The sequence below is a fragment of the Vombatus ursinus genome, unplaced genomic scaffold, assembly GCF_900497805.2.
Source record: "Vombatus ursinus unplaced genomic scaffold, bare-nosed wombat genome assembly UNPS02014779.1, whole genome shotgun sequence".
In the NCBI taxonomy this organism is placed as follows: domain Eukaryota; kingdom Metazoa; phylum Chordata; class Mammalia; order Diprotodontia; family Vombatidae; genus Vombatus; species Vombatus ursinus.
This window is the reverse complement of record NW_020954557.1, coordinates 60,671,695-60,696,465: the sequence shown is the minus strand read 5'-3', so window position 1 is coordinate 60,696,465 and position 24,771 is coordinate 60,671,695. Positions and strand designations below refer to the sequence as shown.

General features: G+C 38.2%; 1 protein-coding gene across 1 annotated transcript in view; it reads right to left on the bottom strand.

Moving 5' to 3' along the window:
- Positions 1-367: 367 nt before the first annotated feature.
- The window catches only part of LOC114045630 (coiled-coil domain-containing protein 148-like), a 194,003-nt gene continuing 169,599 nt past the window's right edge, over positions 368-24,771 (bottom strand). Inside the window, exons 12-14 of the mRNA XM_027865705.1 lie at positions 10,099-10,216; positions 6,310-6,450; positions 368-600 (exon numbers count right to left, since the gene is read on the bottom strand). Coding sequence (XP_027721506.1) covers positions 454-600; positions 6,310-6,450; positions 10,099-10,216 — 406 coding nt within the window. The 3' untranslated portion in view covers positions 368-453. The remainder of the gene's footprint in view (positions 601-6,309; positions 6,451-10,098; positions 10,217-24,771) is intronic.

Here is a 24,771-nt window from a genome sequence, read left to right as displayed (position 1 = left end):
GGGATAATAGAAGTATTAATGATAATGAAGCTTTCATAATTAAAAAGTCAAATTCTGAAATAACAAATGGAAATGAAGACTAGCTGACAGCAGCCACATATTATCTAATTCTTTCCAATGACTATTTTGTTTTGCAAAGTTATTTTGTGTTCATCATATAAAATATCAATCTCAAAATGTAACTTTTTAAATGATACTATATATGTCTTTCATAAATTCTACTCTTAAGGAATCTGATAACAAAACTTTATTTTGTAAAGATATGGGGAACAATTCAATATGTAATGAGAATCATACAAGAATTTTATTTGCAAATGAAATCACTCCACATATTAATAATCAAGTATCTAAGACATAGTAAATTAATAGTTAACAAATTTCTTTTGAGGATAGTTTATATCTGAATCAAAAAGAAGGCTCTTGCTTGTATACGATGGGACTTGCAACTGAAGTCTACATCTGAAAGACAGTAGATGCCATGTCTCTTCTTGGAAGTTTGTAAGGACTAATTTTTGGCAAGATCTCTTTTGCATAAAGTGTTCTGTGAAGTCCAGCTTCTCGAAGAGCTAACTCAATACGAAGTCTGGGGTCAGAAATTATCTGGAGAAAGAAAATGAAATATAATTAAATAAGAATACCAGCAACATTCACTGTCATAGTTTCCAAAGTTATACACATTTTCTTTACAGAAGATAAAATGTTTGTATGTAAACATGTTATTGTAGTTCATAATAAAATTATTTACAATCTTTTGAAAGTAAAATATCAATGCCATGTAATATAATTCAAACTTTTTTAAAGCTACCATTTAAATAATATTTTAAGGTTTGCATAGCATTTTATATATGTTAACTCATTGGATCTATAAAAAACTACATGTGAATAATTTACTGTTAATTAGTTAAAGTGTCAAAGAGATGGGGTAATATCTTCTTAGCTTCAGTTTATCCTTATATCTAAACTTATTGACTAAAATTGTACAACATCTTCCTTGCAGAGGCAAAATATATATTGCCAAGCTCCATTTTCCTTGCACTGATATTAAAGTAGGTACCAATATTTATTTAATAGATTTTCACATAATGATTTGACAATGTATAGATCAAGTTTAAATAAATAGCAACTATTGGAAAGAAAATAAGTCAATACAACTTAACCAATAAATCACTGAGTTTCTATTTTAAGCAGGACTGGCAATGTCTCCATCAATCTGATTTTAAGTGGGAACAGACAGATGAGTAATTCAGTTTTGTTCTTTCATTTACAGCTGATTGGACCCTATTCCTCTTACATTCAGTCTATGAATGTTAAGTGCCAAGAGATACAATGATAAGAAGTTGACCACATATAGATTTTAGCAAATGAAGACTTTCATGTGTCATTGAAGTCCTCCCAGATGATGAAAAGGGAGTCATAAGTTTAAAGAAAAAGGAAACAAAAATGAAATGACTAGATAAAAATATGAAATCTCCAAACCCTTAAAATCATTTGTCTAGTAGAAATGCACAAAAATATAGTAGAATAGAAAATGTTTGATTTTTCAATGAAAAGTTCAGCATTCAGACATTTACTGAATACCTACCAAGTACAAAGCACTATGCTAATGATGGAAGCAGATTAGATGTACAAGGAGTCATAGTCTCTAACACCAAGGAACTTATATTCTAGTAAGAGAAAAAAAATACATGCATCTATAAATAAAATACAAAGAAGTATGTGATAACTACAACTACTATAATAGTGACGCTTATGAGTCCAAGTTGAAGGGGTAATTCCTATTAAGATAGTGAGGTCCTCCAGATGCATCTATTTGTAGATGACATTGTGATGATTGCATCACATCTTAGAACATCAAAAAGTTTCCTGCATGACCTCTATAATCACTCAAAATTTGGCCTATCTACCTAGGAAAAACTAAGTGGATAAAGAATGACGAATTTCTAGATTGATACGTACTCATATCAAAAACATGATATATGTATGGGTCCACACATGCATGTTTGTATATGTATACATGAAACACAAACTGCAAATGGAAATTGAGCTGGGCCCAGAATTTAATGGGCAGAGGAGATGGGTCGGATTGTTTTTGTAAAATTACAAAGTTCTTTTAATGATCCTAAATTGTTCCCTGAAACAAAGAACCAGCCTTTTAAATAGCAATATTAACTTGGTTTTGTTGTATAGCTACAAGTTATATAATCTCTAGAGAACTAAAAATGAATTTTATCCAAAAGTTAACAGGAACATGGTGGTGCAGCAAACTGCAACATATGACACAAACAACAAATTATGAAGGCGAACCAATGTAAAAGATGCCACAGAAGAAATGTTTGAGCAAAAAAGATGGGCTGGTCATGTGGTAAAAACAAGAGATAATTAGTGGACATCTCTTTTGCTTCATTAGTATCTTCCTAATGCCAAGCAAAAACTATGGGGGCCCCAACCATTTATCTAGGTTGACCTCCCTGTGACAAACTCATTGGAAGACAAGGATAAGATCAGCACTGAGGAGGCAGGTATGAAGGTATTTTAATATCCATTATCAGAGGGAATGCCCTCATCTATGAGATTACAGATCATTTGAGTAAAAGCAGCTAGGAGATGCAAAGGATAGAGCACAGGACTTGGAGTCAGAAAGGCCTGAGTTCAATCCTGCCTCAGACACATATTAGCTCTGTGACTCTAGGCAAATCACTTAGCTTCTGTTTGCCTCAGTTTTCTCACCTATAAAATTGGGATAATAGTATTTGCCTCCCTGGGTTGTTGTGAGGATCAAGCATTTTGCAAACCTTAATGCACGATACAAATGTTAGCTCTTATTATTACTGAATACTGGATAGGCCTTAGATTAAGATTGGAAGGATTAAATTAGGGTAGCTTGAGAAGAAAGGGGAGCTGTCATAGAAGACTGAATCTTAAGATAGCCTGCATGACTAGGCAAATGGAATGCCATTAACAGAAACCAGAAACTCTGGGAGAACTGGTTTAGGAAGGAAAGTTGGTTTGTTTTTTTGTTTTGTTTTGTTTTGTTTTAAGTATTCCAATCCAATAAAAAGAACACTGATAGAGTTTTCCCCTTTTTTTCTTTAAGGAATTAGAAGGGTTCGTGATAGTTAACATGCAATCATTGAAAAAAAAATTAAGGCAGGGTTTGAGATAGTCTCGTACACCAAAAATCTTTCAAAGATATTTATTCATTCACAAAAGCCAAATACATGTACTTTTTTTCGTGGTCTAAGGAATCACAGAAATTGAAAGTTAGAAAGGTCTTCAGCAACTACCTAGTCTGACCCATAAATGAAAGAAATGATCACTTTGACTTACCTGACAAATGGGCTCCAGCTAAACTGGAGCTGTCGTTTGGAGGAAAGATTGGAGGACAGAACCATGAGTAATGGGCAAAAGTTGCAAAGAGCTCAATTTCAGTTTGATTTTAGGATCACAAACTATTACAGCTGTTCAAAAGTTGGATGGGGTGCCTAGAGAAGCGGTGGGTTCCTCTTCCTACTGTCCTTCAGGCTAAACATCCTCAGTTCCTTCAAACTATCCTTATATGACACAAACTCAAAGCCTTCACATTTGCATATTTATGTGTAGTGTTGGCCTTCTTTAATCCTGTTACTCTAAAGAACAGGTACTCTCAGGGCAGCTAGGTGGCACAATAGATAGAGCTCTGGCCTTGGAGTCAGGAGGACCTGAGTTCAAATCTGACCTCAGATACTTGAAACTTACTAGCTGTATGACCTTGGGCAAGTCACTTAACCCCGAATACCTCGCCCCAAAAAAAAAAGAGTAGGTACTCTACTTTTTTGTTATGCTAAGCAATATTCCTTATGCATAAAATTTCCCATCTATTTTAATTCTTTTTAAAATTTATTTTATTTTTAATTTATGGAATAAAATAAGCATTTCCATAACAATATAATTTTTAAAAGATTATTATATATGAGACTGAAAATCTATTTTGTACAACTTGCTATTCCTTTTAAATATATAATAAAGTTATCACATACATTTCTTTTTTTTTCTCTCCCCCACCCACCCTAGAGATGGCTACCATTAGACACAAATCTCTGTGTATGTGTATGCAAAAGCATTCTATACATCTCTCTATTTATCAGTTCTTTTTCTGGATGCATATAGCATCTTTCTTCATATGTCCTTTGTAGTAAATTTGGGTATTTGTAATAGTCAAAATAGTTTTTAAAAATGTAGCCAAAAATAGAAAAAAGATGTAGGAAAGCTTTATCAGTGTTTCCTTTTAAAGGATTATAAAGATTTAAAAATAATTTCCACATTATGAGAACATTGAACTAGAAGGACCTTCTTTGGTGCAGTATAGGAGTATTAAGCAACCAAATATAAGCATAAAATTAGCCCTTCAAGGGGAATTTAAAAGATACATTCTCTTTTACATTTGCAAAGGTTAAAAAAAAAAGTCAGTGATAGATTTTGAAAATAACTTTACATAAACAGTTTGGGTATTAACTATTTATTCAAATATTTTCTATTAACTAGCATTATTATGAAATAATATACACTAATTAGGTATTACATCTTGACTACAAAGATGGTTCAAACCACAGTTTTCAAATGCCAGAAGACAATTCATAGCTTAAGAGCTTTACTTTGTCATCATCATAGACCTAAATAGGATTCCTAACAACTGGGGTAAGTTCATTTGCAGGGAGGATTGGATCTAAGGTATATTATGTGCTTTGTTGAGGTAAACATGTGACTGAGGTCGTGAGTGTTGAAAAGGTTGAAGAGTTCGGAGACAAGGTTATTTGAATTGGTAAGGATTCAGGATGAGAAAAAAGATTGTGATCCAGCTACTGAACTTATCAGAGAGCAGGGAGAACTACGTGGAGTCCATACTCTACTATAACAAGGATCTGGACAGGAAGAATGAACTTTAAAGAACTAGATGTAGTTGCTGAGTGATGACAGACTAGAGAGGACCTAAAAGTGGCAAGAGGGAACAAGAAATATGCCAGTTTCTGCTGGCTCTTCATGTTAGAATGTGTGGGAGAAGGAACAGCTGGGGTTGGATGCCAAGGTGTGAGCTACTTTCAAGAGAAAGTTAGATTTCAGTGCGCACCAGAAAGATGGTAGGAATGTGAGAGGAAGAGAACTGGGATAATAGAATTAGAGTCAGAAAGGAAACTGGAGGTCATCTAATTTAACTTCCTCATTTATAGATGGGAAAACTAGACTTAAAGAGGAGAAGTGACTTTCCTAAGATCATATAGCTGGTAAGTAGCTGATCCAGGGGTGGGTTCTAAAGGGTCAAACAATCAGTCAACAAGCATTTATAAGGCTCTTACTATATATCAAGAACTGCACTAGTTCTAAGAACTGGAGATACAAATAAAAGCAAAAACCAATAACAATCCCTGCCTTAAGAATCATACATTTTAAAGGGGGAGATAATATGCAAATAACCACATACATATGTATGTGTATATATATGTATATATGTGTATATGTGTGTTTATATTTATATGACATATATGGAGTAGATAAGGGTAGCCTGAAAGGTAATAATAATATGTATTAGCTGGCTTGGGGTAGGAAGCCTAGGAAAGGCCTCCTGCAAAAGTTAGAATTTAAATTGAGTCTTGAGGGAAGCCAGGGAATCTAAGGGGCAGAGGTGAGGGGGAAGAGCATTCCAGGCATAAGAGACAGTGAGTTCAAAGGCACAGAGATCAGGGAAAGAGTTTCAAGTTGGAGGAACTACAAGTACGCCAGTGTAATTAGACATGGAGGAGAGTAAGGTATAAGAAGGCTAGAAAGGTAGGAAGATCATACTGGAAATGGAGGCAGAGGAAGATAGGGAAATGGGTAGTGATAAGGCTGACTTTACTAAGTGAGGTAGAGGAATGGGAGAGGGGTAGTAGGCCACCTGGCCTTTTCCTTTCCAAGTCAATCTTCTTAGTTCATCCATGGTGACCAGCCCCTCTCCCAACAGATGCCCCCAAACCAATGTTCAAAAGTGAGAAGAGGGAACTCTCTACTCCACTCCAGGGGAGAAGGTGGTTTGGGATAGGGACAGGAAGGACATGGACCTCAGGTCACAGCAACCCCAAATGGGTAAGAAGGAATTAGGAAATGAGTCTTTTGGGTCAAGGGGCAGAGGTGGTGGGGCTGGAGGGAGGTCTTGCTTCTCTTCAACATAAAAGTATCTTGAACAGAGCCCCAATTGCCCCAGGCTAGTTTGACTCTAATCATAATTAGCACAGCACAGTTATCCACCCTGATCATTCTAATTTTCTCAAATCACAATCCACCAAATATAACAATGACCTGGGGTTCTGTATATGTATTCAATTTGAAGAGTGGCTTTTGAAGAACAAATTCTTCTTCGGTTCCAATTCCCATTCTGGCTTTTGAGGCCAATGTATCTGCCATCATTCTAACATGATCAACTTGGGCCACAATGGAAACCTAACAGAACAGAAAATGATGCTAATTAGAATGTGCAACAAAGCTAAATGATGCAGAAGCAAATTAGTTATTTTTAGTTATCTTTAACCAATTTGTACTAAAGCCTGAAAAGTTGATTAATATAACAAAAATCCAGAGGAGAAGATAAAATGAATAATAATAAAACCACAAAACCTATCTTAGAAACCTACAAAGCAGATTAATTTCAAATTAAGAATCTCAAGACTGCAATCAATAGTTAAAAACAGGATCATGAGACCATATACTTAAAAATCTAACTTGGTTCTCTTTCTGATTCCAGGCTGTTGAAAAATGAATAGAGCAATATCAACCCAGGGAAGTGCAAATGGCAAGTGGACTTAATTTTTATGTCCCTGCAAATACCTAACAAGCATCACAAAGTTTCACTTCAACATCAATATCCTGCACATTTGGTAAAATGTGACTATGAAAACTGGCTGACACAGCTCTCTCGTGAGCACAATCTCTTTTAAGTCAATCCGGAGTAAAGGAGGTTTGGGTAAACTAAAGGGTAGCATTAAATTCAAGGGTTCAGAGTATCTTTAGATTCTGGTTGAACCAGTTCCCATTGTACCAGATCATTAGGTAGTTTTCAGGGGGTGCAGGTCACAGCTACTATGTCCTCCCCGACCTCCACCCCCATCACACCCCAGAAAAGTATAAAGAATCAAAGTAACTTATATGCCTCTAAGCAAATGCTTAGTAGTTCCATAATATAATCATGGTGTATTAGTGTAAAGAAAATTGAATTCGGAGTCAGAAAAATCAGTTTAAATAATGACTCTGCTCTGTGTGTGTGTGCGTGTGTGTGTGTGTGTGTGTGTGTGTGTGTGTATGTGTGACTTTGGGAAATTCACTTGACCTCTCTGGGCCTGAATTTTCTTATTTGTAAAATGAGAGGGTTTACCCAGATGGCCTCTGAGAATCTTTCTAGCTCCATATCTAGGAACCTATGACTAGATGACTTCCTCACAGGATCATAAACCAAGACCTAGAAAGGACCTTCAAGACCACCTAGTCCAATACCCTCATTTTAAAGATGAGGAAACTGAGGCTGAGCCAGGTTAAGTGATTTGCCCAAGGTCACACAGGCAAGGATCAGAGCCAGAATTTGAGCCTAATTGCTCTGACTCCAGAAATAGCACTTTTTCTCCTCTACCACATTGTCTCCATATTATTCTAGTTAGTTTTAAATCCTGTGCTTCTATGATAAGACAGTTCAAATGTAAACCCATACAAAAAGAAAAAAAAATTCCTTTTCTTTGTATTTGAAGGTCTTTCTCTTGATCATTTGGAGAACTTTGTTGTTTTTTAATTAAATTGTTAAATTCAAACACCATATATCTTGGAATTTGTGGCTTTGGGTGTTTTTCTGGAGGCAATCTATGAATTCTTTCAATTGGCATTTCATTTTCTAAGTTCAGAAGTTCTGGGCAGTTCTTTTGTATTATTTCTTACAATATGGTATTCAGGTGCTGGTTTTTTTTTTGTTTGTTTTTTGTTTTTTTGTCTTGTCTTGTTCTTCTAGAAGACCTATGATCCTTTGGTTTTCTTTATACAACCTGTCTTAGTATGTTCAGTACTGTGTACGATGTACTATGTTTAGTGCATACTTAGTATGATAGTATGTTTTGCATGGATAATGACCATATTTTCTTTTAATGTTATTATTTTTTGCTTCCTTATTCTAGATCACCCTTCATTTATGTATATTTGCATCTCTAATTTATTATTCTCTCTTTTGAGTCTTTGGTGAGACTTGCCATTGCAGCAGACTTAATGTGCAGACTATCCTGCACATTATTTTTGTTGTGTAGGCAAAAAATTTGCTCTCATAATTCTCATTTCTCTTTTAACCACTCAGGAATAGTGTATTGTGGTTCTATGTTCTCCTCAAATTTCACAGGGTTCTCTGTCTTATCAAACATTGGATTGTTTTCCTTCAGTTCACAGTATTTATTCATTTACTAGATCTGGAGACCATATTTTCTTCATCTGTTCATGTTTTCCCTGTTGATTTATCTGCTTATGTTCAAGGTCTTAGAGTTTTTCTCCTTCCTGAAATGTTGGATAAGTTAGTCTTTTTCGGCACTTATTTCCACCTGTTGCTCACTTCCTGACTCCCTCCCCTCTGATGGTAGTTTCTCTGGAAGCTGGATTTCAAAGCATCTCAGCCTCCTCCTACTCTAGGCAATTCACAGTTTACTAGCCTAGGTCTCTGCTCCAAGCAACACTTTAGGGAACAGAAATGGCCCCAGCTGAACATAGTACTCTTTCCCTAAAATTTAATGAAGTTCCTCACAGTGCCTCACATCCAATGTCCTGTCCTAGTCCCCTGTCCTACTCCCTCTGTTCCTCAGTCCTCTCATCTGGCACTAAAAGTCATGGGTTTATTTCTGTAGTTTAGGTTTCTAAGGCTTGGGGTAGGGACTTTGGGAGGGGGTTGAGCTCTATCTCAGGCCCAAATATTTGTCCTATCACTTTGCCTCTGTTCCACTGTTTTCCAACAGAGATCTTTTGCAGCATAGAAAGCTGCTGGTGTGGCACCAAATGACTGTCTCAGTCCAAGCAAATTTCTGCATCCTGGAGCCAGGATCTCCACAGTACTGGAAAGAGAAAGGGGGGACTGGGGTATAGAATTGAGTTTTGTTGCAAGCGTATGTGTTGGGTCCTTGGGTTGGTTAGTGCAGCCTTGCTGTTGGGAGCATAATAGGCATTGATGGAGGGTTGTTGACTGAGCTCAGGGTAGGCATCAGTTCATGTATATTTGTTAAAAATTTCTCTTGTATTCTTGGTGTGCTAGATCATGGAGACGGCTGAACTCACTTTATTTTGGGTGTATGTTTTCTGTTTTGAAGAGGTTTGAAAGATCATGGGGTCAGAGAAAATGTCTAGTCCTCCATCTTGTTGGTCACATGACCTGAAATTCCAGCCCTTAACTTTTTATTCTTGTTATCTACTTTCAATACCCATAGCAAGTGAACTATTGCTTCAGGTATTAAATACTATTACATAACCCTCAATTCTGCAGAAATGTTGTATTTAAAAAGCAGTTATAAGTTCTCTTGAATTGAGGACGTCTCAAAGCCCAGGCAAAGGCCTAACAGCTTCTTTGCAACTGTTTTAATCCCTGGGCTATTATGGCAGAATTTTACTACTCTCAATTATTATCAAAGTGTTAACAAACTAGAGGTGACATGGAGGCACTGAGTCTTAGGAGAGATTTCTAAAGGTGTGGATGAAGTTTAAATAAACTCAGGAACTGGCCATTTCAGATAACATAAATGTGATTTCAATGAACAACTCTTCTCCTTTGAGTGAAGGTCTGCGTTAGAAAGAGCACTAGAAAATCTGGGTTGGAATCCAAGCTCTGTGGCTGACTGAGTGACCAGCAAGGTACTTCTCACTTCTACTGTCTGATGCCCAGTTTTCATATCTTTCCAATAAAAGAGGTGACCTATGTGAACTAGGTGTCATCTAGATCTAAATCCCTATAATGTATCCAAATTCTGAAGAGTTTGACTTCAAAAAGCAGATGTCTTGAAATTAACTTTAGTAGCTATCACATTATAGTATTTAGAAGCATCTTTAATTGCATATTCAAATACTCAAATTAAACAAAACCACCTGTTTCCTGAGGGCCTCTAGCCTCTTCTCTCTTTCTTCTTGTTCCTTTGTTTCCTTAATGGCCATTTCTTTTCTCTCCATCCAGCGCTTTTCCAGTAATCCCTGTCTAAATTTGACCCTTTAAGTAATAATACAAAAAGATGTTTGCAAGGTGTCATTATAAGCCTGGCAAATATACGAATGAAACATGAGGGCAGAAGCAGCTAAAGGTACCATCTTACTGCAGTATATGTTATTCTAAATCATTTTTCCCCCAGCAGGTCTGTCATAGAAGGGACCTTAAAAGGTTATCCAGTTTATCATTCATCCTCATAAAATTCCCTACAACTCACTTTTAATCACACTTCTTACAGTCAGTACTGAAGCTAAACTATCCCTGAAAGACAACCCTCAGACTCATTTCTGAATATGTCATAGACTTACAGACTGTTAGAGCTAGACATGACCTTAGATATCAATACTTCCAGTATTCCAGTGTTGTGACATTCATAATAACACAAATTTTCACTCTGATAATTTGAAATGTTAAAAAGACAATACTGCTGATTGCTACAGATAACATTTTTAGCCAGAAGAGTAAGCAAAATAAAATACTCCAATACTGTACTCAAAATGTTATTACTATCAGGATATATTTATGAAATATATTTTTAAAAATCTTTTAGACACATTTTCATTCATTTCTGCTCTAGGATGACCTGTTTTCTTTGCTGAGACTTTATAGAAATGCACTTTGACATCTGTAGATGGCAGCAAAAAACATGATTCTCCCCTCAGCATTCTTTTCACTGAAGCTATTCCATTCCCCCTTGAAATTCACAGCTATTGAAACAGGGCAGAAAACTACCTAAATATCTAACCACATCCATTCAGCATTGGGGTGGAGAGTTCCTTTCATGAAACAACCACAGTATTCTTCTGCAATCACACTGAATATTAAAGATGCAAATACTTCTTCCAGAAATGGTAGGTGCCAGGCTCTCTCAAGAGTAAGCACTGTGCCACCAACACCTCTATCTTCTAAATTATATCAATTATTACTGGTTTATACTTAATAGCTTTTGTGGTGCAAAAGCTATTTTTGTTATGCCAAGTCTTTGTGCACAGAGAATACACCTACATTTTTCATTGATGCATCTCACCCCAAGCCCTTGCCTCTCAGAAAATGCAGCAGAGTATAGAAAAAAGAGCAATGAATAAGGGAATCTGAGGAACTGAGTTCAAACCCCAGTTCTGCACCTTAGTATATATGTGACCTTGGCAAGCCTCTTAACTTCTTCATCTATAAAATATGGGTGTTAAATTAGATAGTCTCTAAGGTGCCTTCCAGCTCTAAATCTGTGAGTCCCAAAATAAACCTAATGTGTAATGAATCCCAAGCCCCTATCAGGGCTACAGCCCAGGAAAAGATGCTTCTATTGACATATCAGGATGTAATAGTTTATTTTTTTGTTTATTTATTTATTTTCAAACCATGACCTATATTCCTGCATCTCTCACCTACCCTAGTCATATATGGATATTTTCTTTAATGAGGTCCTGCTCAATTTTATCCTAGCCCAGGATAAGTGAATATCTATGAGGGTTCAATTAAAAGATACCCTGAGATTTCACAATGACCATATCCTAATTTTCATAACCTTCATAAAGTTTCACTTCCTTTGGGATATATAGCAGTAAGTGCTCTTATAGCTATAGTATGGTTTCAGGTTACTCTATTGCAAAAAATAAAAAGAGCTGACTTGTGCTTAGAGGAAACTGACTTGAAAAGCATGAGAGTTAGTGGGTGGCATTCCAGTCTAGGTCACAGGAAAGGATGGATCAGTGGCTATATTGACCTTCCTGTAATCTCCAAGATTAACAGGGTTGCCCTAAAGGTCGCCTTGGCAATTCAGTGAAGCAGAAGTTCTATCCTAAATGTCTTTATTTTTAAGGATGATGTTATTGAAACTGATCTTCAAGAAATCTCTCTCTCTCTCTCTCTCTCTCTCTCTCTCTCTCTCTCTCTCTCTCTCTCACACACACACACACACACACACACACCTGCTTCGTCACTTTTCCTCCCTTCCAGGCCCCTCCCTTATAGAGAAGTGATTTGAATAACCTCTTGGAAAAAAAAAATCAGATGTTCATACATTCGTAGGAAAAAAAAAACAAAAAACAAACACTATAACCAAATGTATCATCTGGAAAAATTTCTGCACAAACATTTCACCATTTGAGATAGTCACCTTTTCTTCTAGTTAAACCATGGCTATGAAGGGAAGCATTGACAAATGGTTCAACTCACTGACTGCTAAGTGCTGGGTGGTGAATTCCCAAACTGGAATCCTGGGTTCATCTCACAACCTGTGTTTTTCTCGTTGCATCTACAAAGGCTGAAAGCGCTGCAGAAAGGCTACTTTCAAGTCCTCTGGGGCAGGAGAAGCATCATACTGTTCAAAAGCAGCAGCTGCTGTAGAATCAGGTGCAGCATTAACTATGATCTGAAGAGGATTTGGCTTAAGCCTTGGGGCCAGAGCACAGTTGCCCTGACTTGAAGCTTCCCTGTAGAAAGGGAGAGTTTATCTATCATTTAGAAGCCTGTTTCCTGTGTGCCCCATACTCAAAGGGATCAGCATTCAAATGCAAATGATTTTGTTAAACACCTTGAAGTGTAGTAACAAACTCCCTTTGCTTTAGAAAGTGTTGGACAAACCCAATCTCCTCCTACCTCACTCTCCTTTTGAAGCCAAAGCTTATTCCCGCCTCAAAAGAGGACGCATTAAAGGCTCTGCAAAGCAACGAACAGGAACTATGTCTACACAGGTTTTTTTTCTTTTTCTTTTTTTTTTTTTCAAATTGGTTTGGTGGGGAATGAACTAGAACATGAAGACACATGCAAGAGTCTTACTGACTGTAACGTTAACTACTGGATATCCTCACTCCTGTGTTTCATATTTATACACACTTTCCACTAAAACAGGGAAAGGCTGTATTGCAAACACACAGAGATAGTAATTTTTGCTGAATTGCTTTCTCTCCTTCTTTCTTTGTTATTCTTTGTTACAAGGGAAGGTTCCTGTGTAAGGAAGGGAGGGAAGTCTATAGTCTGAAATGAAGGTAATGCAAAAACAAAGGATATCAATAAATTCTTTAAAAAAAATGCAGGGGAAAAAAATAAATGCTATCAAAAGTTGTCAACCTGAAGTATGCTTTTATTAAAAGAGGTATGAACCACTTTCCTAGGAAGGATTTGTGCAGTCTCTAAGGGATGAATGTCTTTTAACACTCCTTCAAGGAAAGCTTGGTTGCTTTGCCTCAGGAACAGAGACTTCAACCCAGAAGCGCTGGAGCTGAAAGATGGTAGTGCGGAGGGTTGGGATTAGGCTTAAGGAGGGGGCACTGGAAAAGCATTATGAATACCACAGTTAATCTATTCCCAAAATAGTAACAAATAATATGTTCGGCCTAATGGTCTTTCTGCATCTTTTCCCTAATATTCTTGAGTTTAGAGCTTTAGGTAAACAACAGACAAACAGACAAAATTTGATGTGGGTAAGAATACAGCAAGGACCATAACGAGCACTTGTTACTTCAAGCCTGCCATTGGTTGAAGGATGCTCCTGTAAGAGAAGGCTTCGATAAGTGAAGACTTCTTGTTGACCCACTTCTGCACTACATTAAGTTCTCTAGAATCCCTTGCCTCTTGTCTAGTTGATGATCGTGCCTTGCCAAACCTCAATCCTGGATTATACCTACTATTTACTCTCTACATTTTAATTCATATGCAGCTGAATAGACCTGGAGAAAAATCACGAAACCATGCCGCCTGGATCCGTTACAATTTTATATAATCTCAACTTGACCTCAATGCAGCAAAGCAATCCTTACATCTCCCTAACTGATTTGCTATCCCAAACCTATCAGACAGTCTTTAATGGATCCTCCCACTTGCATTTCCCCTTCTCCAACCCAGCCACTCTCTTAGCTAAGGACCTAGCCTCATACTTTACTGAAAAAAATCAAAATCATTCACTGAGACCTCACTTCCCCACACTCCATCTTACATCACTCACATATCTTCCCCGCTATGTCCTCCTTAACATCAGTCTTGCATGAGGATGTGGGCCTTCTCCTTGCAAAGGCCAATTCCTCTACGTTCCTCTACAGCTAGGTGTCTCAGTGGATAGAGTGCCAGGCCTGAAGTCAGGAAGCTTCATTTTCCTGAGTTCAAATCTGGCTTCAGAAACTTACTAGCTGTGTGACCCTACTCACTTAACCCTGTTTATCTCAGTTTCCTCATCTGAAAAATGGGCTGGAGAAAGAAATGGCAAACTACTCCAATATCTTTGACAAGAAAACCCCAAATGGGGTCATGAAGAGTCAGATATGACTGAAAAAAATGACTGAATTATCATCCTCACTCTCTGATCTTTATTCTGTCTTCATCTACTGGCTCCTTCCCTGTTACTTACAACTACATCCATGTCTCCCTTATAGTTAAAACAAACAAACATACATATATACAAGCAAACCCTCACTTGATTTGCCATCCACATCAGTTGTCATCCTATATGACACCTCCCTTTCTCAGCTAGACTTCTTCACAAAGCCAAACTGATTTTCCTGACGCTCCAGTCTCACTATGTCAACTCTCTGCTTAATAAGCTCCAGTGAATATGTATCACCTCCAATATGTATTAAAAAATAAAAAATTAAAAAAAGCTTCTGTTTGGTTAAAGTTCTTCACCAGTTGGCCCCTTCCTACTTTTCCTGTCTTCTCACGCTTTACTCTCCTTCATTCATTCTATGGTCCAGCCCCACTGGCCTCCTTGCTATTCCTCAAACATGACATTTCATCTTCTGATTCAACATCATTGCATTGGTTGTCCCTCGTGCCTGGAATGCTCTCCCACCTCACTTTCTCTTAGATTCCCTGACTTTCTTCCAGACTCAGCTCAAATTCCACCTTCTGCAGATGGCCCTTCTCCAACCATCCTGGGCTGGTGCCTTCCCTCTGAGATTACCTTCCATTTACTCTGTATATATTGTGCATATACATAATTGTTTACATATCTCCCCCCAATAAAATGTGGGATCTTTCAGGCCAGGGACAGGGTTTTTGCCCTTCTATGATGCCTGGCACATAGCTGGTACTTAATAATTTAAAAAAAAAACTCATTGATTGACAGGAGAGAAGCCTGTCCATGGTGAATGTCTAAGATTCTGTGTCTGCTTTCTTGGCCAATCAAGGACCTGTGAGGGTAAAAGCATATGTCCTCAATGACCCAGACTAGCTAGATAAATAATATCATAACTTCTGGGGCAGCAATGCACACAGGCAAGAGGAGCATGTAAGTACAAAATTCATCTCAGAGCTGGAAGGAATCATCTAGTACAGCTCATTCATTTTTACACATGAAGAAACTAAGACCCAAAATGGAAGCCATTCACCCAAGGTCCAACAACTGGCTCAAAGGAGGGAAGGACTAGAATGTGAAATTTCACATTTTGGACCTTTTAATTTATGGGGGGGGGGGAATCACCCTTACAAACTATATAGGAATTCATTTGTTACTTTGGGGGTCATCATGTAGATTTGTGTGCAGAAGTGTTACTTTGCCCCAAAATACAGTATGATTGAAAGCATTACTTAGATATGTTCATTGAGTGAATTGGAGTTATGTTAAAACTATCTGACATTTTAAAGTTTCTTAATGTGTTAAAACTATCTGACATTTTTGAGTTTTTTAATAAAGAGAATTATAAATCTATTAGGCACTTTGATACTTCAAGAAATTTGTCAATGCAGATGTTCTTGTTACCAACATAGATCCACATGCTGAATTCTCTCTACGTTTATGGTAGATTGTTTTTGCCATGACCAAAAAATTCATCACCTGATGGCCAATGTGGTAATGAGCCTTTCTGACTATAGTCAGGCTGGTGAGTGACTATCAGAGAGATAGTCACAAGACTTGAATTTGAGCCTTTGTGGCATGGCAGGCTTCTCCTGAGCATATATTTCATCGGCATGACCTTTGAGAGGCCAGGGTCACCTCCATACCTTGATGAAGCATCAGAGCAGGACTTGAGGAGGGGTTCAATCTGTCCTAGAGATTCTCATAGCATTGCTTTTTGTGGTCACTAGACATTTCTGGTAGATTTTTAAAAACTTGTTATTTGTATGGCCCCCACCAAGGGGCTACATCATAACTTTTATTAGCTATACAGGAAGGGAAGTCATGTTGAGGATTTGCCCCTAATATTGGTAGAATGCTTAAATCCTTTCACTTTGTATTAGAAATACAGAAAAATGCTTTTAAAAGCTAAAAGCTGAAAATTGAGCTTAGTTGATTAATTCTATGCTACTTTTAAAAAAAAAAGGATTGTTGATAGGCACATGCAATTTCTGATAAGCATAATTTCACTTAAAATGTTTTCAGATTCATAAATATTCAAAGCAAAACAAAAATACCACATTACTGGAAATGGGACTTTATAAAGCCATGCTTCTAATATGTGCAACCACATTTTCAGTCAATGATGAATGATGTTCTTTACTTTATAAAATCGCCGCATTTCACCACTTGGATTTAACTATATTTAGCCCCTGCTAATGATAACAACAAATGACAAATGAAACATTTTAGTCTGTTCTCATTATTAAGGAGATACACATCAAATATAGAACGCCTCTCTGTCTGTGCGTGTGGTAGAGATGGCATAGTAACTGTGACAACAAAAGAAACCACAATCCTTTCCCTCAAAAAAAATAAGAATAATAAAACTTGGCTCCTACAATACTGTCAGAAAATCCCCTTTTTACTCCCTTTCTTCCTTCCCAGGCCTCTTACAACTTCTGTGCAAATCAGACATCAAAGGGGTCACAGATTTAAACAGTGATTCAGCAGCTCATAGCAATGAAGTCAAGTCTGATTTTCTATTAACATAGAAAATTATTAGAAAAGAGCTTTCACCACCACCCTACAATTTAGCATTCTTTTCTTCTGAGGTAAAACCAGCAGGGTAGAACAGGATTTCCTCAAGCACCTTGGGGAATACCATTGTTTTAAAAGAAACCCTCCTACTTAAAAAGCAAAAAACAAACCAAAAAACCTCTCATAAAGTACAAATTCCCTCAGTTGAGGCTTTTAAACACATACAGATAAGTAAAAAATAAAAATACTTTGTTCTTTCTTTTATATTAGGTTTATAGGTATACACATGTATACATAGAGAATGCATGTTTGAGTGTGTGTGTATATATATATACATATACATGCATATATGTGTATATATGTATACAAGTACTATAGACATTCATGTGTGTATGTGAACACATGCATATATAAAAATGTATAAAGAGAACAACATGTTCTGTTCTTGACACATGTTCATAGCCTACTGTAAAGAACCTATTCAGGGCTCCTTTCTAGAAGGTTCACTACTTCCCTACTTGGTGTTTTTTCTCTTTCAAGTTTCAACATTTTTCTTTTGAGGCTCTTTCTCTTAGGTTGGGCCTCCCACCAATTTTTATTTTCTCTGAATATGGACTGTGGGGTGGAGCTCTGGAATGGAAGCTTCTTTTCATCTTTTCATCTTCAAGGACAGACACCCACACAATGCAACACATCTGTCACAATCCCAGAGAGTGAGGAGAACTTTTTTTCCTTACTTTTGCTACTAGATCTAAGCAGAGAGAGAATAAAGTCCCTCTCCACCACCAACTTGACAAGTTCTACTGCTTAAGGTTCCATTTTGAGGAGGGAGATACCAAAACAGATATCCTGTAAAAGCAGCAAAATCGGGCCAAGAGACAGGCATGTGGCCTTTGTGCAGTGGTTTAATGCCAGACTAATGAGTAGGAACACAAGTGAACCAGGAATCTTTCTGACTAACCTGATAGGCACTTGACATTACCAGAGTAGATATGAAAAAGTTAACAAGAGGCAGAGCCAAGATGGCAGAGTAAAAGCAGTGACTTGCTTGAGCTCTCTCCCCAAACCCTTCCAAATATCTGTAAAAAATGGCTCTAAACAAATCCTAAAGCAGCCAAACCCGCAAAAAGACAGAGTGAAACAAATTTCCAGCCTCAGACAACCTGGATGGTTGATTGGAAAGGTCTATAGTGCCAGGTTGGGAGAGGGACGCAGTTTGGCATGGGAGCACAGGCAAAACAGGCTTCAGCGAAGCTGGAACAGGCCTCAGAGGACTGAATCACAGGCAGCTGGGGCGGTTTCTAGACTTCTCAACCCACAAAGGCCAAAGACAACTTAGATCAGTAGGAAAAATCTGTGACCACAGTGAGAGAGAAGCTCGGTCCCAGCCTCAGCCCCAGCTCAGACCCAGGGCAGCAGCTGTTTCCGGAGCTCTTGGCCCACAGACTGAGGGGGAATCAAGTGGCTGATCAAAGGGGGATTGCAGGGATATCTGTACTGGTGTAGGATTCTCTTGCTTTGCCCGTGCTTGGATCTGGGTCACCATTCTAGGTGCTGGTCCTGGGCAAGGAGGAGCACTGGCATGGTGGAGCTTGTAGTGGCTGTGGAGAGGAAATCTTCCTCACAGTTCCAAGGCAGAAAAGAGTGCTTTTGGTCACTCATAGACCAGAGCACAGGCCAGGAAAGGAGTAAACACCTTGCCCTTGATCATACAACCTTGGAAGAACTGAAAATTTACAGTGCCCTAGAAGTATCTCTGAAAACAGCTGCACAAAACCCCCGAAGCTTGGGACAATACATTCTCCACACTGGAAGCAGACCCCTACCTTAACAAAAAATTTGTAACTCAAGCAATTGGCTGGGATCATGAGCAAACTGCACAAAAGAGTCAGACCATAGAATCTTTCTTTGGTGACAAAGAAGATCAAAACATACAACCAGAAGAAGATAACAAAGTCATAGCTCCTATATCCAAAGCCTCCAAGAAAAATATGAATTGGACCCAGGCCATGGAAGAGCTCAAAAAGGATTTTGAGAAGCAAGTAAGAGAAGTAGAGAAAAAACTGGGAAGAGAAATGAGAATGATACAAGAAAATCATGAAAAACAAGTCAACAGCTTGTTAGAGAAGACCCCCCAAAAATACTGAAGAAAATAACACCTTAAAAAGTTAGCAAGATCTCTTAACACCATTTTAAAAATGGGCTTTTATCTCCTCACTCACAGATGAATGTGGTCAGAAATGAAACTTTGAAACCTTAAACATTTCTTTCAAATTTCCCTCCAAGGATAAGAAGACCTTCTTTACTCTATGAAGAAAAGGAGGGGGAAATCCCGAGGTGGACAATTTATAAATTATAAATATTTATAAATATATTTATATTTACTTATGTAGTATTTATAGAATTACACAGTGTTTTACATACTTCAGTGCATATACTTGCTTATTATTATCCCTATTTTAGAGTTGAGGAAACTAAAACTAAGAGAGGTGATTTGCCCATGGTCACATGGTGACCTGTGAAGCTCATTCTCAGATCCATGTCTTCTTATACTAAGTCCAGCTCTCTTTATACCAATGGTTTTAATATTTGCATTTTGGTTGGGTGGTTGTCGTCTTCATGCTCTAAGAAGACCAAAGTGCATTTTGCAGAAGAGACAAAGAATTTGTTAGAACTTTTCAAGGAGGCAAAGTAAAAATCTAGTGGAGTCAAGAGACCAGGGAGTGAAACCAGGGAGATATATTTTCATTAAGTTAGAATTGTAATGATTTGTCTCTGTTGGCTGGTTTACCTTTGTTAACACTTAGTTTAAAAAAAGGGAAAAGGTGGATTGTTAAGCAAATTGATAATGTAAAAAAAAGTAAATTTTAAACTTTCATGGTATTTTCTTTGAAAAGAATATGGCACATATCAGAAGATATGTATGTGTTTCCCTACATTTAAAGAAAAAGCTACAGTTGCTTCAAGCAAGGTAAGGACTACCTTACCAAGGATTACCTCCATGTTAATAAATTTCACTTGGAATACTGACATGAGTCAGAATACAAGAGGTACCTGAAAAAGAACAGTATTCCCTATACAGTAGTAGTTCATTATAACACAACTTATTATTTTCATAAGTATGAATATACCATGGACTAAATCATAGCTTGTAAAACATAAAAAACATACTGTCAAGGCCTGTTATGACATGAATAACCTACAAAATGGTTGTCTGTCCTGTTCACCCCAAACCGATGTATTTATTCTTATGTCAGCTGGCAAATATCAGAGGGATCCCCTAACACAAGTAGAAAAGGATATTTTATTTCTTAAAATCATGACCAGTGGTCTGCTTCTCAAGTGGATAAAGAATTAGCTTTGAAGCCAGGGAGACCTGTATTGAAGACTTACTGACACACACTGGCAGTGTGATCATGGATAAATCACCTGAACATTTTTTAGTGCTCCAGACAATTCTCTAAGACTATAACTTGAGGAGAAGGTGCTTATTTAGAAAAATTAGAAGAAACAAAGAAAAGATTATGGTGAAACGATGATGCGTTAGGATCTAGAGGAGCCCATTTCTCTCCCACAAATATCTCCAGTGGAGTTTTAAAAATGCACCAGAAGGAATAATGATAAATACGAACAAAGATAATCTGCTATAAACTCCTCTGTTCTGTCCAGGGCTGCACAAAAAGACCGCCAGAATCCTGAGGAAGGAGCAGAGAAAAGCGAAGGTAAGTAGAAGGTGAAGAACAAAGCCTCCTAGTCCCAGGGCAGGGAACAGAGCCACTCTAGCACCAAGCCAGGAAGGGACAACCCAGGAGTCTTATCTCCACTCACATCAAGGCACCAAGCTGGGCCAATGCCCAGCAAAACAAGGGGAAACCCAGGGGCCTCCTCTGCTTCACAGTAAAATATGGGACTGCATTAGGAAGCCCACATTGACCCTAGCAAATATAGGCAGTCATGACCCAATCCAGTATCCAGGTGGTCCTGGACCAACACAATATTCAGGCAGTCTGATCTTCAGTGTTGGAGGAAATTACTGAACAAGAGTTGTGTATAATACCAGTGAAATCACAGGTCCATTCCTTATCACCATCACACTCAATGTCTACAGTGATTTCAACTTACCAAAGAGATACATAAAGAAATAACTTTATTGTGTATATAAAAGTAACACATTATTTTTCTTTAAGTTAACTGGATTTAAATTATTATTACTAATAATAGCTAACATATGGCTTTTAAGTTTGTGATGCATTTTATATACATTATCTTGTTTGATCCTCAAAACAACCCTCCAAACTAGGTACTATTATCATCCCTGTTTACAGATGAGAAAACTAGGGCTCAGAGAGATTAAGTGACTTGCCCAGGGTCACCCAGCTAGTAAGCAGCAGGCCTTTCCATTACAGCATTATGTGCAAGGTGTGGTGCCAGATGCACCAAAGATGAAGAAATAATGATTCCCTTCCCAAGGAACTTATAGCCTAATAAGGGGATGAGACATGTTCAGTTAGATAAGAAAAAGTCACCCCAAACCTGGCCATCCATTTTGTGCCCAATCACTTAATCGTCACAGCTCTTCCCTAAATATCACAATTCCAGTCTACCAGCCTCCCCCTTATCATGGGAGACAAAAGTATTCCTTAAAGTTTTCTTTTACAGAAACAATTGAGTCCCATTTGATATGAGCTCCTTCTTCCCTCTTCCTTATCTCCTATCACCCAAATGTCTTCTAGCAACTGTTTCCTTCTCTACCGCATCTCACATCTTGATGTGATTATACTCCTTTCCAAAACTAACCCTTTTATCTCTCAAACAATCTCATTCTTTCCCAACTCTTCCAGTAGATTGTCCCCTCTGTCATTTCTGCTTCATCATTTATTTTTGATATCTTCCTGTCCACTGGCTCCTTCCCTACTGCCTACAAACAAGTCTGTTTCCCTCATCCTGAAAAAAAAAAAAAAACTCACTTCCTTGCTAACTAGTCAATAACTTTTCTGTCCCCTCTGGTTAAACACTTGGAAAAGGCCTCTACACTACATGCCTCCACTTTCTTTCTTCTTACTCTCCTCTCTCTAAAGCTACCTTGATCTCTTGGTTGCTAAATTCAACAGTCTTTTCTGAATTTTTGTTCTCCTAATCCTCTCTGCAACTTTTGATGCTGTCAATCGCCCTCTTCTTGATACTCTCTTCTTCTGGACACCAGTAGTTTTCATGACATCACTCTCTCCTGGTTTTCCTGCTACCTATTAGACAACTCCTTCTCAGTTTCCTTTGCTCTATCCTCATCCCGATCATGAACTCCAAGTAGAAGAGTCCCATAGGATCCTAGCCCTCTTCTCTTCTCCCTCTGTACTGCTTCACTTGGGGATCTTATCAGCTCCCACAGATTTAATTACCACCTCTGTGATGATGATTTTCAAATCTACCTATCTTGCCCCAACCTTTTGTGCTGCCTTCCATTCTCACATCCCTAAACGCCTTGCAGACATTTCAAAATGAATGTTCAGTAGACATCTTAAACCCAACACATACAAAACCAAACTCATTATCTTTTCCCTACCCCTGCCCTAAACCTTCTCTACCTCCTACCTTCACTATTACTGAAAAGGACAATACCATCTTCCTAGCCCCTCAGGCTCATGACCTAGGAGTCTCCCTTGGTTCTTCACTATTGCTCAACCACCATACCCAATCTGTTGCCAACATTTTTTAAACATGTCTCAGACATAACCCCTTCTCTCCTATGGCACTGCCACCACTCTAGTGCAGGTCCTTATCACTTCACACCTGGACTATTGCAATAACCTGCTGATAGGGCTGCCTGCCTCAAGTCTCTCCCCACCCAATCCATTTCCATTTAGCCACTAAAGTGATTTTCCTAAAATTCAGGTCTGATCATGTCACGCCCACCCCCTACTAATTAACCCCAGTGGCTCCCTATTGCCTTCAGGATCAAATACAAAATGTTCTGTTTGGTGTTCCAAGTCACAAACAGAAACTGGACTGTTTGTAGATCAGCAAGCCTTTTTACAAATGGCCTGATTTCCAAGCATGGGCCATTGTGCACATTAAAAATTCTGAGTCGTTTATAACACAAAACTGAATACTTCAATTACATGCAAGTGCTGCATCCATTACAGGCCAGGGTGGATTGTAGAGCTGCAATACCCTGACATATCCATCAGAAAGATTAACCAGTAGCAAATGCTCCAAGAGATAAAAACAAAATAACATTGCTCTATGGAAGCTTTCAACCCACACAGACCTAGCAGATACTAATGATAATCCTCCACCCTGAATGGGGGTTGTTCAGATTTGGAAGGGCTATAGAGAATAAAAAGCCAAAATATTTTGACAAAATGATAAATGTGATTGCTTAAGCTTATTAGACTCATACCTGGGATTTTTTCTTTCAATTAATTACAAATAGAGAAATATTCAAAGAAATAATCATACACATTCATATGGCATATACATCTATAAGGTCACCCTTATAGATGACAAATATAATATTATATTTGTATTTAATTCCTTTTATTTTTCTTTTCTTGTCCTTTCTTTTCCTATCCCCTCTGATTCCCTCTTCTCCACTCTCTTGCCCTGCTTTCCCCTTTTCTATTTTAGCCTCCCCTTCTCTTCCCTTCAGCTTGAGTCTCCCTCTCTCCACCAGGTTGGAAGTATAGCTGGTCCAATACTGATCATATGGGAGCTTTGATCTGCTCTGTTCCTGACCTAAGCCACTTCAACTCCTTAGGCAGCCTGGTAGCTACAAACTGAAACACATTTCAAAAGAGGGCAATTACAATTTAAACCAGGAAAAAAAAATTAAAGAAACAAAGAAGACATTATGAGGAAATGGTGTCTTAGGATCTAGAGGAGCCCATTTCTCTCCCACAAATACCTCCAGTGGATAAAAATGTACCAGAAGAAATAATGATAAATACAAACAAAGATAATCAGCTATAAACTCTTCTATTCTGTCCAGAGCTGTGCAAAAAGACTGCCAGAATTCTGAGGAAGGAGCAGAGAAAAGTGAAGGTAAGTAGAAGATGAAGGACAGAGCATTCCAGTCCCAGGGCAGGGAACAAAACCACTCTAGCACCAGGCCAGGAAGGGACAACCCAGGGGTCTCATCTTCACTCACATCAAGAGACCAGGCCAGGCCAATACTAAGCAAGGCAAGGGGAAACCCAGGGGCCTCCTCTGCTTCACAGTAGAAGATGAAAGGAGATCACGAAGCCCACATTTGCCCCAGCAAATATAGGCAGCCCTGGCCCAATCCAAAATCTTGGTGATCTTGGACCAACTCAATATTCAGGTAACCTGAGCCTGAACCATAGGAGACAGAGCCAAACAATTGTGCCAAAAAGGCAGGATATACTGTTTTCCACCAAATTCTGGCTTAAGCAAGGCCTACCCACCCTAGGGAGGAATACATGAGCAGTATTTGACCCAAGCCTTAAGTCCTAAATCCAGAAACTGAAGCTGAAGATATGAATAAACAGTGAATGCAACTGATAACAACTCTGAATGCAGAAAAAAAAAAATACCTTGAACTCAGAGAAGCCCAGAAGGTAAACCCCAGAAGGAAACAAATACACAACAGATCCAAGTAGTACCTCAAAGAAAAGAATATCCTGGTGCTTGGAGGAAATGAAAGAAGAGATACATAATGGAATGGCTAGGGAGGGGAAATGACAAGGAGAATCAATACCTTAGAATATACAGTGGTAAACCTTATCCAAGAATT